Genomic DNA, 19,101 nt, shown 5'->3' on the forward strand with positions numbered 1-19,101 from the left:
TTATTAACATACAATTAAAATCATATTTCAGTACAAGTAAAATACCACCATAGACAGGGGAATCCCTGCTGGATATGTAAAATGAATAGAAAAATCTCTTAATTAATGAAAGAAAGAAAGAAAGAAAGAAAGAAAGAAAGAAAGAAAGAAAGAAAGAAAGAAAGAAAGAAAATTTGCCATTTTTGAGGAGGTTCTCACAATGCAGATCTGGCTCACTTGACCAGGCTGACCTTAAACTCACAGAAATACATTTGTCTCTGTCTCCTGCCAAGGACTGGGATTAAAGGTGTGTACCATCACTCCCAAGCACATAAAAATCGTTATTTTACAGCTTTTCACCTCACTGAAAATTCCAAAAACACAGAACCAAAAACACCAGAGAGAAGTTTCAAGAAATTCCATGTCCTTACGAAAGCAATCCATCCATGACCTCTTAGTAAAAATGTAAATAAAAACAAGCCACAAACCCAAGAAGAAATTTTATAATGAATAATTGCAGTCCCAAAGAAAAGAAGCACCAAGCAAGATTACAGCGGGGAGGAAAGGGATCCACCAAACCTGAGGAAGAGGTGGAGGATATGTGCAAACGAGCACAGAAGACCTCCCCATTTACATTGCACATGCACAGTGAGCACTATTTGCTCCATAAACTGTCAGTTATGCCTGAGCTTGCTTTTGTTTACCAGTGTTGCTTAGCAACGACTGTTCTATAACTGCATGCTTCGGTTTGACTGGTCAAACCATAGCCTCGCACTTGTGAGAGTCGCAGAGTTAGGCTCTGGTTGTTAGACGGTCAGTGGTTAAAAGTTCATCATTTCCTAAAATTACTTAGTGTTGAGTTGATAGAAAGGTGGTGACAGCTATGTTGTCCACCCCGAGGAAGCTCTTCTGCTTTAAGAAGGAGCCGAAAACCCCCTTGGGGTTTTGTGACGGCCCAAGCAGGGCAACGGGATACTTGTCCTGCTTTCACTGTGGAACTGAAGACAGGTACCGCCAGCCTTATGACCCTGAAAACGAATTTCATGAGGCAGTATGCATGGGAAAGCGCAAAGTGGTGGTGCGTCTCCTCAGGAAGAACCAATTTCATGTGAATGATGAGGATGAAGGGAAACGGTAAGAACACTTGGAAGCTAAGGATGAGGGGCCTTGAGGAAATCGGGTGATGGGAGAAGCCTACTTTTCCTAGCTCTGTTGAGGGCAACAGGAGTGAGGAGAGACCAGCTGTGCTTTCTGGACTACAGTCTCCTTGGTACCCGTGATCACACAGGTCCAGTGTCCAGATCTTCTTCTGGAGCAGGAGAACCATAAGACCAAAGCTCCAGCAGGTTTACTGTCACCCCGTAAATCCCCTATGGAGCAGTTTCTTATGGAGCATCGAATACACAATAGAATAATCTAACAAACTATAAAGTAATGAGATTTAATTTCAATATACCTAATAAACACAATGTTGTGTAAACTGTAGAAACTACAGAGATCAAGAGTAGTGTTCCTCACAATAGTCTTCCTCCCACCTAAAATCACCCAAAAACATTGAATATGGATCTTTTATCTGTGTGTACTAACATTTATATTCCTCACTGAAAATAACAGAAATAATCTAAACTTGATAGATGGTTGTGTGCTCCTCTTTCTGCTGCTCCTTCATTTTCTTGTTGTTTCTCACTAGTTTCCTGGGCATATCACTCTCCCATCTCTGTAAATTTCTTTTAAGTTCCTTCACTCATTACGTCATCTGTTTCTGAAAGTTTATTCAGTGCGGCCTTGATCAGCCACCATTTTAATAACACAATGTGCTGACAAGCTCCAAGTTCTCTGAAAGTTACTTCTGACATCTTTACTTACTTCTGATAGAGGTGAATGGAACTTGCTGTGAATTTCATGATTTACAAATCAACAAACTGTCTTGTTTTCCCAATTTTGGGTTTACTCGAGGTGGCCCACAGTGTACTAAATCTCCCTCATGAAATTGATATTAGATACTGACGTTAGGCATAGCATACATCTAATTTCTCTGTATGTTATGAATTTAACTATTATCAAAAATGGGCATTCTTATGTATTTGACTTGAAGTTCCATACTCACTTCCTTTGAATTAAAGTTCCTTAAAAATCAAAGCCAAGTTTGCTGTGCATTTAGAATTTGCTGTTGATAATTTTCAGTTTTTGTCAATAGTACATTTTGTAACTTTCTTTAAAAAATCCAGTAAAAGTCTAGAAATGTTTTATATATATGGATATGTGTATATGTATGTATATGTATATCACATTATATATCACGTTTCACTTAGTAGAGACATCATGCATGGCAAAATGACATGCTATCTTATGTATTAAGAATTGCCTTTAAGTTTTGGCAGTCACTGTTGTACATTATGAATTGTAAATGACATTTCAATTTTAGCTGAGTTAAAATGCGTGAAAAACCAAATCTCAAGCTCAGTGGTGTGTCATATCTACAATCCCAGCTCTTTGCAGGCTGAGGCAGCAGAAGCATAAATTCATTGTAGAACTTGTCTCAAGTTTTGAAGAGATGTCCTTAGACTCTAAAATTTATACTCCTTAATATATTTACAAAATAGAGATAATGGAACTAACATCGACTTGAAATATGTTTATTATAGTGTTAACATTCATAACTTAAATACCGAAAAGATTGTTAAGTTGTTGTTGAAGAATATTTTCTAATAGTTGCAAAGAATCTAATTGAGTCATCCTAATTTGATAGAAGTATTCCTTTTAACACCCATTTTCTGGACAAGAATTCACAACACAGGAAGGCTGAGATGTAGTTGGTTGATGGTAGTGTCTAGAGTAGGATTTAAACTGAAAATGAGTTCACCCAATAGTCATGTTCTTTTTGTTCAAATAGGCTGCTCTTTACTACGTAGTTCACTAATAGAGCACTTATCTAGGCTGCAACAGCTGTGTGTATTATTCACACTGGGATAAATGATAGTTGCAATAAATTTTTAAATACAGTAAATTATAAGAGCAAATAAAAATAAATTTTGAATGAAGTTAAATATTTTTATGTGTCTATGGACTTACATACTATATAATATTTATAAATGCCAGAGTGATTGTGTATGTTGATAATAGTGCCTTACAGTTTTCCTTCAAAATGTCTCTCATTCCCACAGAACTGCGCTCCACTTTGCGTGCTTCTATGGGCATATCCATCTGGTTCGTTTTCTGATATTTAAGGACTGTGAGATAAATGCCCTTGATAATCAAATGTCCACACCACTAATGAAGGTATTTCAAAGACTTCAATTTCAGTAATTAAGTTGATCTAAGTGTTTAGAATGAAAGTAAAATTAAAGTCACTTAAATATAAATCATGGTGAAAGCTGGGGGAAGTTTCTTGTGTGTTCTTTAAATTGACAGTGTTTTCCTGGTAACGATATCCACAGGCTGTACAAAGCTGGGAGACAGAGATCGTGTCTGTCCTACTTGATCATGGAGCAGATCCCAATATCAAAGACTACAACGGAGAAGCAGCGATCCACCATGCAGTGTATGTAGACAGGCCAGATATTGCCAGCAGTCTTCTTGAATTTGGGGGAAACATTGAAGATACTACAAAGGTAAAGATTTTCTAAATTGAATTCCCAAGTATTTGAAAACTATATGCTTTAACAGTTGTCATATCTTGGTTCAATTTTTTTCACGTTTAGAGTTGAAGTGTTACTTGACTGGCACTTTGAAATAACTTGATCGGTATCCATCTAAGTATTGATATGTTGTTATAGTTTGTTTTTTACCCCCATTGAGTCCAATTCATGCTGCCCACATACTCTTGGGTATGTGACCATCCGCTGGAGCATGCTCAGTCCACCCAGGCCACACCTTTAAATGAAAAGGACTATCCAGTCCTAGCAGCTATAACTGTCAAGAAGTTCTCAGCTCAGAGCAGAACTTCATGCTAAATTCCTGCCTGCATAATGACATTTTGTGTCACTTGAGCTTCCAACGGTCTTCTGAATGTTTTCACGGTGACTGTGATGTCATATGAACATCTACGCTGGTGTGCCCATGAGACACTCTTTGCTTTTGGTCATACAGTGGACCTGGCTCTTACAAGCTTTAACCTGATCTTCTACAGTGACCACAGAGACTTGAGAGGAGGTTTATATCAATAAGGTTAGAAAGATGGGTGGGTACAGAAGAGGGGTGCATTTGGAAAGTAGTGAAAGGGAAGGGGTGAATATGATTAAATTGCATTGAATATAGCTCTCAAAATTATTTCCAAAGGGGGAGAAGTAAATGTTAATTTATTGAAATCAATATTAGAGAATTTAGCTTACTTTTATGGAGCCATGGAAAATATTTATAAAAATAGATAATGGATTAAAAGGATTATTTGATTTACATTTCCAAGTTACTGTGTATTACTGGGCAAAGCACAGAATCAGGATCTTGAGAAAGCTGTTGACATATCATCTATCCTCAAGAGAGGGAGAAATGAATGAGTCCAGGATGCCTGTTTGCTTACTCTGCAGCTATCTCTGTAAAGTCTTACACAGCCGTGTTCTGAAACAAGGCTGTGGTGCCACCCACCAGGGGCTGGGTTCTCTTCATTGGTTAGCCATCAAGATAACTTCCTATAGGCAGCTGGGTATAGCTTTGTCTGTGGTATCAGGAACTTGTAATCCTTCCTTCCTCCTCATATCTCCACAGAAACAGAATCAGTGGCCTCTTGAAAAACTCAGAATAGGTGTACCCCAAAACTGCCTACATACCAATATCACACCCGTCAAATATCCAATTCCAAAAGCTTCAACACCTACCCAAAATATTGACAAGCTGTCCTGGGATATAAATCACTTCAGGCTGTGGGTGACACTTCACCTTCAAACTGCTATCACAGACGGAATATTTGCAACTGAAGCACAGTACATTGCACTACAAGCACTTGATTTCCACACATCCATTAGTATGCATGCAGCAGAGGTTAAAATTTTAGTAAACAATCCCAAGGGCTATGGAACAGCGCAGTCCATTCATAACCTCCGTTTTCTCCAGGAATGCAGTGCACACTCAATCTCTAGGAGAATTTTTAAAACTATGCTTCATCCTGACTATAACAAATCAAATCATTTTGCTTTTGAGCCCCTATGATGGAATGGTTCCCTGCAGGAGGTACTTCCACAATCCAACCTCCAAGTGTGTTTTATTTGCTAACAAACCAGAGCTGTATTCCCCCATTTCACCTGCTTTGCCGATACAGGTGTTTCAGTCTACTAGCCTTATTTCTTAGTGTTTGATATAAATTTAGGATGTCTGAAGATTCCTTTTCTCCCTTGGCAGTTTGCAGAGCACCACAGGAAGCTAGTACTTGGGTAGGAATCACTGGGTTAGTTCCAGCTTTATTCCTGCTAGTCTTTTCTCCAAAAGATTTGGTGTCTTTTGTAGCAAGATCTTACACTTAAGTGACTGGAGGCAACCAAGAGCACTGGCAGTAGCTCATCTTGTTTGGGAAATGTCTGGAACTCCCAAAAAGTCTAGGGAATTTTTACCTGCCTGGCACTGTGTATTTTGTTAGCTGTGCAGTTGGGCAAGGCTTTTTCACCCCTTGTTGCATAACTTCATGTAAATTACAATACATCGTTTTAATCTCACTGATATTGATGATCCTAAAATCATCATAGACTTCCAATATTAATTTTTTAGATAGGGTTTCACTATGTAGCCCAGACTCTCCTAGAAGTCACGATCTTCCTGCAATAATACCCTGCACTCTATTGATGGGATTACGGTTGTGTCTTCATTTCTGAATTCTAATGTTTAAAATACTTTTAAATTATTGCTCTATTTTGATTCCTGCTTAGGTTGTTTTCTAAGCAAAATATAAACCAGAAAGAAAGCAATGCCTTGCCCATCTCTAAAACTTCCATTACACAGATCTGTATGCACTAGCTATAGTACAGTACAGTCACTCAGTAAATTGGACTTAGATGCAATGATGATTAAAATGCAGCAAATACAGAGTATAACAGAGATCCACAACTAGTGAAAATGCAAAGACCAAAGGACCATGGGTGCCTACCACAATCCTACATCTACAATACAACACCCACACTTAAGTTTCGGGTGACACTGAGAAAGAAAGTTCTGAAAAAACAAACAAACAAACAAAAAAACTCTGAGTTCCAGTGACCAGGATGACTGCTGCAGAAAAGTGTCTTCTAGATACAAAAGGGATAATTCATCTATGAAATCTCAATAATATGGTTGCCTAAAGAAGACGTGCACAAGGAAAACACCAGTTGACATGCAAACACTTGATAGGGGAAACTTCAAAACTACACTCGTAAATCAAGAGTTGCCCATTATCCATAACTGCTGAGAGTAGAATTCAATTTTCTCCAGGGATACACTCTAAACTCCTCAATAGTTTATCCAACCACAGTGGCCATGCTTAAACACACACACTTACACACATGCACATGCACACACATGGACACACACACACACACACACACACACACAAACCAACACACATACAGGAAGAGAGAGACAGAGGGGGAGGGAAAGAGAAAAGGAGAGGCAGAGACATAAAAAAGAGAGTCTGCTCACATTACATGGAACCAGTAGGTTGTACATAATACACATGTGTGTGACAGTAATAAAAAACAGGTCCTGAATTTCAGAGGGAGTTAGGGGGAGTTGGAGGAGTGAGGCTGTAGAAACTATGTAAATACAGATCTCGTGTAGGAAATTGTCTAAAAATAATATAAATAAAAAACATTTTAAAAATGTACTGGATTTTCTAAACACTAAGACCGTTTTCAACTTGTAACAGGACAGAATACATTTCAAGGTAAGCAATCAAAGATTCTTTGAGTTGGGCGGTGGTGGCACACGCCTTTAATTCCAGCACTCGGGAGGCAGAGACAGGCGGATCTTTGTGAGTTCAAAAAAAAAAAAAAAGATTCTTTGATTTGATTTCTTACTCATTTTGAGGTCATTTCTTTGGTGACCTGTTCCGAGCAAGAGGCAGACATTGTTACCCTTGGCCCTTCCTGAATGGAGAATCACGAAGAGCTTCCTCTGTGTCCTCAGCAAATACCACATCATTACAATACTCTGAGAATTGTGCCTGTGAAACAACTTCTGCTGTTGCTGACTGATATTTGCCCCACAGAAGATTTGCCAAACAGTACTTCAGAAATCAGGTTTTAAATACTGGACAATTCCATAGTTTTGCCATCGTCCTTAATTGAATTTTTCTGTTGGGAAATGCTACATCTGCCACATAACTATCTTTTGAAATACAGGAGAATTTCTGACATAGAAAAGACAATTTTGCTCATCCATGCAACTTAGGATCTAACACCTTTGCCACTGTGTGTCAGTGTGTGTCTCTTCAGATAAACTCTGAGGGGAGAGTGCCATGGCTTTAAAGTACCATGACAACTTCTGTGACAGGAACCACAGGTCCATGGGTGTCACATGAGTTCTGTAATGGACTAGAGGACTTTGTGACAACCGTAGCCATGGTTAGAACATTGCAATCTTGAGGATCGTTAGCAGGTGCATTAGGCTAATAAGGAAAAGACTACTGCGGTCAAGTCTATGGTAAACATTACGATCGCAGGGCCACATATATGATTTTCAGTTCAGTTGTGAAATATGCGGTATTGCGAATGATTAATTGATATCATTACAGGATGGGTTGACCCCTCTGCTGCTAGCACTCCGAGAAAGGAAACCCCGCATGGCAGCATACCTAATCACACACGGTGCGAATCTTCACGTATCTGATCAATATCTAAGGTACTACACTTTGCATTTTTAAAACACTACTTGTGTTGAAAATAGTCTAGAATAGTAAAAATCATTCATTTCAAATGTGTTATGGGACTAGATTAGAAAAAGTCAATAAAACATCAGTTACATATCTAAAAATATCTATTACATGAAATGGTTATGCCAAAGAACGATAGTCAGGTTCATATTCCCTTTCATAATGAGAGGTTTTTATTTTGATTTTTATTTTGACTGCCATATGATCTTCTATGAGTTGATAGCATTTATATTAGATTGTACATTTACAGTGTCAGTTCCAGAGTTTTCAAGTTTGCAATCACACAACCTTGTGAACACCCTTTAATCTTCAAATACTTTTGGTGGTGTGCAGAGAAGGATGATACATGAATGGTAGTTGTAAACTTACATATATGGCATGATATTAGTATCAGGAATTGAAAACATTCATTTTTAACATTAAAATTATTTGATAACATTATTACTATCATTTTACGCAAATTGCGATTCCATATTTAACAGTGAATTGTATTTTAATAGAATAGGAAGGAAATGGTGTTCTTTTTCATATAAAGCTTTCTGTACTTCTGGTCAATTTTCTCCAAACAGTTATTCACCATAAACAATTTAAAATACAAATTCTACTCTATAAAGTATCATAGTGGGCTAAGAAGTTTTCTGCTTGTTTTCTAGTTTTAGCCTTGGACATATTTTAGGAATCTGAACTGTGCTTTCAGGATGCTTAAGGCTACTTAGTTAATGGTCCATTCTACACACAAAGGCCTTATACTTATATGGTAAAATGTATACAGTTCACCATTTAAGTAATTGAATTGCCTCTGTCATTCTAGAACAACACTCATGTATGCTGTTAGATGGGATTGTGACATTATGGTTGAAATTTTACTGAAGAAAGGTGTTGATCACCAGTTAAAGGACACATTTGGATGGAGTGCTCTTTATTATGCCATTATGGGGAAACGCAAAACGTAAGTCCAGAAGTTAAAACGCTAATTGAAACTAAATTTAGACATGAAATATTTACCAATGTTGTATTTTAACCAAGCGTGACTTCATTATTTAAATGCTTTTGGAATGGAAGCATTTTAGTCAACTCCACTTGCCATGAGACAAGCAAAGGGATAGATTGGTCAGAATAGCAATGGGTGTGCAAGAGTCTTAATCTCAAGACTGATCTATGATGATGCTGAGAATCACACTCAGGGGCTTGAATGTATGAGGCATTTATTTTACCACTCAACTTCATGGCTAAACTCTCTTTTGGAAGCCTTAATATCTTTATCTTTCAAGATCCCAGCATGCTCTGGTCGTTCCAAAAGTAAAGCAATGCATGGCACAGAATTTTAGTTTTTGAGTTACTTCTTTGAATCTAAATATTTGTAGTTTGATAGAAAATCTTCACACTTATCTTCCAAATATTTCATCGAACTTATTACCTGAATGCTCAACAATCTAACATGCTCCCTCAGTCCAAGAAAGTAAAAATTCCTACATATATCAGATAGATATGGCATACATGAGGAAAACTTAGGAAGCATTTATTCATGGGGATTTAATGTGATTACACCTGTCTTTTAGTCCAGTGTTAAATAAACTTGATTATCAGGTTGTACCTACTGATCTGTATCTTTATCATAATAGTTATGGAGCCATGAGGAAAGGGTAGTTGAAAATTCAACTATGTGCTTGAAAATTCAAATTTTCTCCTAATATAACAGTGTTCTCTGGCAGCTAAAACTCTTAAGATTTCTCCAAAGCTGTTGCTAGGCATCTGAACCTTATCACTTATTCAAAGCACTCCAGTATCCTAGAAGACCATCATAGCACGATACTTTGGAGGAGTCTCTCTTTTCAGCCATCAAATGGGTTTGCAGATATACTAAATTATCCCATGAATCCAAGCACTTGCAGAAAGAGGCCAGAGCTTTCTTTCTTTCATAGTAATCTGTAGGCAAGGGTTCCTTTGTATCATCCTCTGTAGCACAATCTGTGTTTGTGACAGACCTCTAGCGCCTTTCCCAGGGAAGATGACAGAAAGTGATTGGCCCACTAAGTGCTTTTTCTGTGAAAAGGAACATTTTTCAAGATACTTGAATCTTTACCTCAAGATTTCAGGATATTTCACAACTCTGCCTCAGAAGGAAGACACGGAATACAATTCTGTGAATCTAAATTATATTAACTGTATTCAGTATTTAAGCCCCATCACAGCCCATGAGTATACTTATAACATGTATAAAAAATGATTTTTGTCTTCCATGTAGGTTGATGGTAAGCATGGCGATTCAGGATCATTATGACAAAACTCAGATCATTGTTTCCTTCTTGGCTAAAGGAAGACCAGCAATAGAGCAACCTATGTCTTGGAATTCATTAGTGTTCTCACCATGGGCTTACTCTTTATTTCAGTAATATCAAATTCTGAATTCTGTAGCATTTGATAATAGGTCCATTCATGAATTACAGAGTGCTTTCATTTAGGATTCTAATCAGATCAAGACTGAGAAGCAAGTTAGATACTGCTTTGCTATTTCTGTGCCTGTTTTTAGGTGGTGAAATTTTCATAGCAAACTTTTAAACTAAAGTAGGGAAATCCTGAGTTTTGGAAACTTAAGTTGGAGCCTAAGGAAACACTTTCCCAGAGCAAGAATACTTAGGACTCCTTCCTATATTAGGGCATTTTCCATCCTGTCAAGTTAATCCAGATGATTTGAACCATAGTAAATCTACACCATCTCACACTGTTCTTTCCTTCTAAAATGAGACACTTTGTAAAATCTTTTAGAACTAATAAATTCGAAGGGTATGTCCAGATGACTTGATGGAATCTTATATTGTCTTTGAAATATCTTAAATATTTAATATATTGATAAATGGTTTTCCATCCATATTAAAATAATAACGTTGTTTACCACCATTTCCATACTTGGCAGAAAAATGGTGATTATTCAGCACGACTTACTTCTCTGGAGACAACAAAATACCTTCACACGTAAGTCTTTTGAAGTTTCCTTCTCTGTAGCCCTTCTTTAGATTAAAAATGTTGCATTTAGAATTTTTCAATTCTCTGTAATTAGATATTATCTGGGTATATACCCAAGAATGGTGTAGCTGGATCTTGAGGTGGATCCATAACCAGCTTCTTGAATAATGGCCAAACAGATTTCCATAGTGGTTATATGTTTGTATGCCCTTACCTTTGGGTGAGTGGATGAGTGTTCCCCTTCCCCTTCACTCGCAAAGAGCAGTTTTTATTTTTAAAATGCATTTAAATTATGATAGAATTAATATCCTTTCCTCCTTTACATTCCTCTCTCCAGCTCCTCCTAGGCAGTTTTAAAAACCAAGTGCCTATTGACGGCTGAATTGTTTAAGAAATTAGTTTTCTGAAACTGCTTGGTTAAAAAGTTTCTCAGTTTTGCACCAGAATTACATACTTGCATGTAAAAATATTTTTTAAATTACCATACTGTGATGAGATGCCAGCCTCTCCCCAGCCCACAGCACATTTTAGTGTACTTCATACATTTTTTTTTTCTAAAAATGTTGACATAGTGTCTACTTCATTAATAGTTCCACTACACTGTATTGTAATTCATTTTATTTGTTTATTTTATTTCATGTGTGAGTGCTTTTGCCTGCATGTACACCAGGCATGTGCACCATGTTCATGTCTGGTGCTTGTGGGAGAGAGAAGATGGTGTTGTATTCTTTGGAACTGGAGTGACAGGTGATTGTAAAATACCACATAGGTTCTGAGAGCAGAACACAGGTCCTCTTGAAGAGCAAAGCATGCTGTTAACTTCTAAGTTGTCTTCTTAGCTACCCACACACATTATAAAAAAAAAAAACCACATTATTTTCTCACAGTAAAAATGAATGCATTGCAGTAAGTGAACACAATTACTTTGTTATACATATCATAGAAAACATGATTTGTATGGCTAAACAAGACACAATATTCAATCCTTTTATGATTTCCTTTCCTGTGTATGTTATTAAAGGAATGTTTTCTTTTCTATAGATTTTAACTAAAGTACAATTAGATCACTTTCCCACTTCCCTTTCTTCCCTCCAGCACTCTCCCCACACTCCCGCTTCTTCCATGTCCCCGCAGGTCTCAAATTGATAGTCTCTTCTTCCCTTATAATTACTCTTCAATGCACTCTTTCACACACAGAGACACAAATGTGTAACTACAACCTACTGAGTTCAGTTTTCTTGTTTGTAGTTACATGGTTTCAGTGCTGACTACAATTTCATCAGTCAAGCAATTAGGGGTTCCTGTCTGAGAGAGACTCACTATCCCTATCTCAGCAGTCATTAGTTTCCTGCAATTCCTTGTCCAGGAGCATGGCCCTCGGAGATTCCTCCCTACTTCTTCCTTAGCATGTCTATTGATATTCTCTCTGTTCAGATCTTGTTAATGTAGCCATTTCCATGAGAGACTGTTTCACAGCAGACTTCCTGATGTTTGCAGTCTTTCCCTCTGCCTGTTCTGTGATGTTCCCTGAGCTAGAGATGCTGGAGTTGTAATGTTGATTTATCAACTGAGACTGGGATCCCTAGACTCTGCTGATCTCTGCTTCATGTCTACATTCTGGTGTGGGACTCAAGAGAATCTTGATGAAGGAGTCAGTGGGTCATCTTTATCTTCTCAGAAAAATAGCTATTAGATTCATTAGTTCTTTGTACAGTTTTCTTTTTTCTATTTAATTCATTTACTTTTTATTATTTCTTACTATCTACTGTTTGGGGGTTTGGTTTGTTCTTGTTTGTTTTTCTTCAAATTCTTGACTTGGATCATTAGGTCATTTATTTGTTTATATGCATACTGGAGTTTATTTTGCTGCCAATTTTAACTTTTATGACTCAATGGTTGCATACTGTACATGGCACTATTTCAATTTTCCGTATTTCTTAAAGTTTCCTTTGTCTCTAGGCATATGCTCTATTTAAGAGGAGCCTCTTTGTGCTGCTGAGTGGAATATATATTCTTTGGTGTTGAGGTGGAATATTTAATTATTGGTTAGGTCAATTGAAGGAAGATGTCATTTAATTCTGAGATTGTATGTATTTGGGCTGGATGACCAATCAATTGGAAAAATCGGTGTTTGCAATCACATAATGTTATTGCGTCTGTGTTGATCTGTGCCTTTTGTTCCATTAGGTTTCTTGTGAAGTTGGGTGCACCTGCATATATATATATATATATATATATATATATATATATATATATATATATATGTGTGTGTGTGTGTGTGTGTGTGTGTGTGTGTGTGTGTGTGTGTGTGTAAGTATTCTATTTTGTATTTGTTGACACTTTAATTAGTATGAAGTGCACATCTTTGTCTCTTCTGCTTCATTTTAGTTTGAAAATGATTTTTCAGGTATGCCGACACCTGCTTGCTTCCTGACAATGTTTGCTTAGAATACATTTTGAGAATACATTTTGCATCCATTCATTGTAAGAGGGTGCTTGACTTTTAAACTAAGATGGGACTTTTCATAGACAATAGATAGTTGGATTTTGTTTCTTAATTTGTCTAGGTAGCCTTTGTCTTTTGACTGGAGTGTTGAGGCCATTGATATCTGGATTCGTTATTGAAAGTTGTACCTAGATTGCAGTGTTTTATTTTCCTGTTGTTTTGTGTTGTTAGATGCCCTTTGTATTTCCTTAAATTATAGCTTTGCTTGTTTTCTTTCTAAAAGTCTCCTCTTGTACTTACTCCTCTCTTCAGTTAGAAGTATTACATTTAGTAGTCTGTTTAGAATTTATTATTTGCTATGACTGTTTCAGGCTGCTTGTATCATGGAAGTGTTTCCTCTTCAGCTATGGCAGACAGATTCACTGGGCACATGAGTCCTGGTTGATATGCATGGCCTTGTAGTATTTGAAGTTCACTGCTTCAGGCTCTTCTGCTTTTCAGAGTTTTATTTAATAATTCAGCTGTTGCCCTGGGCATGTTCATTTCTAAATGACTTGTATACTTTCTTTTCTTAAGCTTTCAATATTTTTCCTAGTCTTGTATATTTGGTGGTGTTACTATCATATGCTTTGGAGTTTTCTTTTTCTGATCTTGTCTGGTTGGGTTTTGTTTGATTCTTGTATCAGTGTGTGTATATATTTCCTTACTTGGATGAAGAATTCCTCTGTGATCTTTCTATTAATCTTGTCTATGCTATTGATTGAGAATACTGTTTCCTCATGTATGCCAATAGAATTCAAAGATTTGAGCCTTTGATAGTATCTCAAATTTCTTGCCTGGTCTTCTAGCATGGCTTTTTTTCTTTTTTTTTTTTATATTATTTGCTAATTAATTATAGATTTTCTACTTTTTCTTTAGATTCTCATATTCTATCTTTTGTTTGATTTGTTATATTGGTAAGGTTTTTCTCTGAACTTTCTAATTGGGATGCTGAAATTTTCAGTATTATATCTATTGCAGCCATTGATCTGGACCTAGTCTTCTGTGTATGGTGACAGCCACAAACAAAAAATGTGGGGGCAGAACAGGGAAGAAGTGACTTACCCAGAAAAGGTTGTGATATATTGTGTACTCTAATAAAATTTGCTTGAAGATAAGAGGACAGAACAAGCCACTAGATTAAATATAGAGGTCAGGCAGTGGTGCCACACGTCTTTAATCCTAGCACTCGGGAGGCAGAGATCCATCTGGATCTCTGTGAGTTATATCCACCTTGGACTACATGAGATTTAATCAGTCTAGGAGAGAAACAGAGCCAAGCAGTGGTGGCACCAACCCTTAATCCCATTACTGGGAAGTCACATGCCTTTAATCCCAACACTAGGAAGGAAGTGATGGCTGGGTGGAGAAAGGTATATAAGGCGTGAGGAGACAGGAACTAAAGGCTTTTTGGCTGGAACACCTTTTGTCTAGAGGCTTTTCAGCTGGAGAGCTTTCAGCTGAGGACTCAGAGGCATTCAGTCAGAGGATTCCTGGAGTTGGCGAGGTTAGACTTGGCTATGACTTGTTTCTTTGTTTCTCTGATCTTTCAGCATTTTCCCCAATATCTGGCTCCATTTTTTTAATTAAAATAACATTTAGGATTCCTGCAACAGAGGGTTCACAGCTTTGGGTCTGGAATAGGATTGTTGGCTTCCAGAGAAAATGAAATAGCCACCTAGCTAGCAAAGGTAGCTAGGAAACATGGTGGCCATGCCTGCTGCATTTCTCAAGCAAGGCATGTGGGTTTGGAGATAGTAGTAGGGGATAATAGGATGGGAAATGGAAAAAGAGAATTGCCCAACAATGGTGGCTCACAAACAAAGAGGGTTGTCAGCTTGGATCTGGAGCAGGTGTGAGTTTACTGAGGGCAGTTTTTTGGGGGGTGACAGAAAAAAAGAGACTTATTCAATAAAGGTGGCACAAAACCTAAAATAATGGTAATTTTGTATTCAAATTCTTTCATTTAAACAAATACATCATATAGTGTTACTGAAATGTTTATATACATGGTTATTACTTCTGGCTCTACTGTATGGCAACGGTCTGGTTCCTAAATGTATAATTAGAAATTAATATTCTTATCTGTGAGGTGTTGAACTCAAGGTTTCATACTTTAAGAAGGAGGTACTCTATGTATTTGCTACTCCAATGACCCTATTTTTATTTTTATTTTTGTTTATTTTTGTCTTCCTGCTTTGTGTTGCCAAACTGACCCTTGACTGCCAAAAGGCAATCTCCAGAGGTCATACTTTTCCAAACTGTAGTCAAGTCTTTCACATGATTTTTTTCTCATATGCAGTAACCTTTAGAATGTGAATACTACACATGAAGCAAATCATGAACCTCTTCTTTGGGGAAAAAAAGAAGAAACTAGTCTACTAATTCCAGATTTAAATTCTGTTTTTATTGTGTGTGGTTAATATCTATAGTGTTTATCAGTAAATATGAAGCCACTCATACACCAGAGAATACTTGACTATCCATCCACAACCCCATTTTAACTTTTACCCTATTTTTGCAAGACAGGTGCTCTGCCACTTGGGCACATTTCTAGTCTTCATTTTCCATGGGAAGATACTTTCTCAAGGGTAATGTCAATAGGATCTCACCATGTGTGGTCTTTCTTATTTTATATAAAAGGAGAACTGTAGACAAAATTCTAAATGGTCTTAGTAAATAAGAAACACAGAGCCAAATACAGAGTTAAAAGTCCAAGAGATCAGAGCACTAGTGAAGAGCCAAGACAGCCTTATCTTAATACCTGGCTGCTGTCTCTTCTCTAGAGAGAGAGACCTTCTTCCTGTGTGACTTGTCTTTTTATTGCCTTTCTGTTCTGCCTTCTCATTGGCTCTAAACCCAACCACATGACTTTCCTGTCACTGCCTGTCTATACAGACCTCCAGGTCTCTATGGTTGGTACTGGGATTAAAGGTTCAGGTCACCACTCCTTGGCTGTGTCCTTGACCACACAGAGACTCTGCCTGCCATGGGATTGGATTAAGGGTATGTGCCACCACCACCTGACTTCTGCTTAATGGCTCGGTTTTACTTCTGATCTCCAGGCATCTTTATTAACATACAAATAAAATCGCATTTCAGCACAAATAAAATACCACCATAGGGAACTAGGTTTCTATCCCAGTAGAAAGACCTTAAGTGAGTTATTAAGTGATATATATGTAGATACCTACATATGGATTGATAGTTTTATAATAAACAAACCTCCAAAGCAACTTTCTCTGACCTAGCCTTCCTAGTACATACTTTTAATCTTCTGTATTTTAGCCATGTGCAGAATAGATATATTCTTAAGGAGGGGATCTTACCAGTAGTTATGTCCAAAGGTGACAAGAGCAATTGAGTTTCTACCTTATTGCATCATAGGTAAGTATGAGAACTACACCATATCTAAAAGAGCTCATTAGAACCTAACCACAGAGGAGATCGGGAGGGTAGGCAGCATTGATTTCACCTTACCTCTCTTTTCTGATACCTTGCAAGTCTTTATGAGAAACCTTGTCCAGATAGGTTTCCATAATTTTAGGGGAGATTGATAAGTACAATGATCATTGCCTCAGGTTCTCTCTGATAGGTTGTTTCATCCCTACCTGAAGGATTGCAGCTGTGTATCTGGGGAATATTTGTTGTGTTATAACAAAAAAATATTTATGCTGTCTTCAAATTGATCCTGGTACCGTTCTTCCAGAAAACTACTCTCTTTGCTATTTATTTATGATAGGCACTGATTCTGGCAATGACACTATTTGCCACTAGTTGGAATTGTTGTCAGTATACATGGTCACCTACTTTGAGGTATCAAATGCTGATAATTTCTTTCATTCTTTTATTCAATAAATCCAAACGAGGTGAAGATTTCCTGATGCATTTGTTATATTCCAGTACCATAGTTATTATTTACCCTAGAAGATTTTTTACTCTAGAAGATTTACCCTATGATATTTTATAGACTAATATAATCGACTGAAATATGTCTACTTTTCATTCAATTATAGGAAATCAGCCTGAAGATGACTTTTCATCAGGGTAAGATTTTAAGGTCTTTGAATATGAATGTTAACTTATAATTAGAAGCAGAAAAAAGAACTAATGTTTATTGAATATTGTGTTCTTCACTGATTCCATCTGATTTACTTAGTGTCCATGATGCATTAATATAATCATACATTTTAAAGCTTTTATATCCTTGTGACTAAGTGTCTTACTACATTAGTAAACGTCATCCAGAGAGTTTGATTAATTCTATGATCCCATAGGTAACAAGTTGCCAGCTCTTGACTGAACTGTCAGCCTGTGCATTCTCTTGTTCCTGTGACTACATTGAGATGATCTCATGTAGAAAACCAGTTTTCCTTATGTGTCAACTCTGGATTAGAGTTTTCCTGAGAAACCTGTCTATAACTCCATAGTTTTTCTTTTTGAAAGTTGTTCTTAGACACTACATTGCTATCAAGATTGGAGGGGGAACCTCTCTTAATTGTGTCTGTAGTGCCATAGGTTTGAAATGAGCAAGATGACAGAAGGCTTGGAATTACATTATTGGAATGGTAGTCCATGTGCACATATACCATGTTATGTTGATACAATTGAGCATCTATATAAGGGACATTATGAACTTATACTCAGTTTTGTTTTCTCTTCAAACTACTGGACTGCCTGGGTACAGGAAGGTTTTTTTTTTTCTTGTTTTATCAAGTCTTTGTTTCCCCATGACACTAGGCATTTTGAAATTTTTTACTGTACATTTATTTTTCCTCGTATTTCTTGACCTATAGTTTAGAATTTTTGACTGCCAGGTACTGCTTCTTGTTTTATTAGAAAATCTCATATCTGAAAAATTTGCAGTTTTTAAGGAATTTTGAAAACTAATAAAAATATCCTGAGCACAGAATGCTAGATCCAACATTATACATAAACAGTTGCTCTGAGGGAGAAGCCAAAATTAAAACACAGTATTCTATGGAGGTGGAAATACAAATGGCCCAATTTAGATTCCCATGCATTCCTTCACTAAAAGACCAGTCCTTACTGACCAGTATTTGATTGAGAATTTCTGTAGGAAAATATGGGAATGAGTCAAGTGTTCCAAGAATAGCATTAAAAGTAGCCTAATGGTGGATGATTTGAATGACTTTAACAGGGGAAGGGCAATTTCGAAAGGAAAATCATGGAGGCCAATAGGACTAAGAGTTTGGCCTCATAATTAGTTTTTTAAAGACAATAAAGTTATTTACATAGACACAAGATGGTGAAAATCATCTGGGAATGGATAGGGTTGAATGTAATTTGGAAACTATACTACCTTTTGTGCTTAATTGATAGAAATGACAAATAGATTCTTCTGTTGAAACTTACTTGAGCAACCTGAAGTCTTTATAGAAAACAGGAATGTGGTATCACAGAGGGTGGGCTAGAGAATGTTCAGAACCAAGGGCTGAAATGAAAAATATCTGTGATCCTCTGCCACTGCTTCCTTTCCTGTTACCTTTGCCAAATTCCTGTCCTTTTCAGATTGGAATTGCAGAAAATAATCATAGAATTTTGTAACATATCTAGGCTTGGGATGTGTGTTGCTGACCCTCCATTTAGCTTATTTGCCTGAACCAGGGAACTAGCTGTCTTTCAGATTCTTTGAGCCTGTACTTTCAGGCATCTGCACCTTCCTGGGATGAATATTGAAAGGCCAGAGAGCATCACTGAAGACTGCAAAAGAGGGAACGAGGAGTGGTGTCCTATATAAGGAAGACATCTAGAGAACATAGAGGGAAACAGAGGCAAAAGTCCCAGGGATCTGCTTTTCCAGAAGTCTCTGCCATCA

At 37.2% G+C, this 19,101-nt stretch overlaps 1 protein-coding gene across 5 annotated transcripts in view; it reads left to right on the top strand.

Moving 5' to 3' along the window:
- Positions 1–705: 705 nt before the first annotated feature.
- LOC131893953 (POTE ankyrin domain family member A-like) overlaps positions 706–19,101 on the top strand; it is a 61,267-nt gene continuing 42,871 nt past the window's right edge. For 4 of the 5 annotated variants that reach the window (XM_059244112.1, XM_059244114.1, XM_059244115.1 and 1 more), the window contains exons 1-7: positions 706–1,113; positions 3,144–3,258; positions 3,417–3,590; positions 7,676–7,782; positions 8,625–8,762; positions 10,728–10,786; positions 17,279–17,309. In XM_059244112.1, coding sequence (XP_059100095.1) covers positions 863–1,113; positions 3,144–3,258; positions 3,417–3,590; positions 7,676–7,782; positions 8,625–8,762; positions 10,728–10,786; positions 17,279–17,309 — 875 coding nt within the window. In that variant the 5' untranslated portion in view covers positions 706–862. The remainder of the gene's footprint in view (positions 1,114–3,143; positions 3,259–3,416; positions 3,591–7,675; positions 7,783–8,624; positions 8,763–10,727; positions 10,787–17,278; positions 17,310–19,101) is intronic. The other variant, XM_059244116.1, reaches the window with a different exon arrangement.

The sequence above is a fragment of the Peromyscus eremicus genome, chromosome 16_21 (genome assembly GCF_949786415.1).
Source record: "Peromyscus eremicus chromosome 16_21, PerEre_H2_v1, whole genome shotgun sequence".
Classification (NCBI taxonomy): Eukaryota; Metazoa; Chordata; class Mammalia; order Rodentia; family Cricetidae; genus Peromyscus; species Peromyscus eremicus.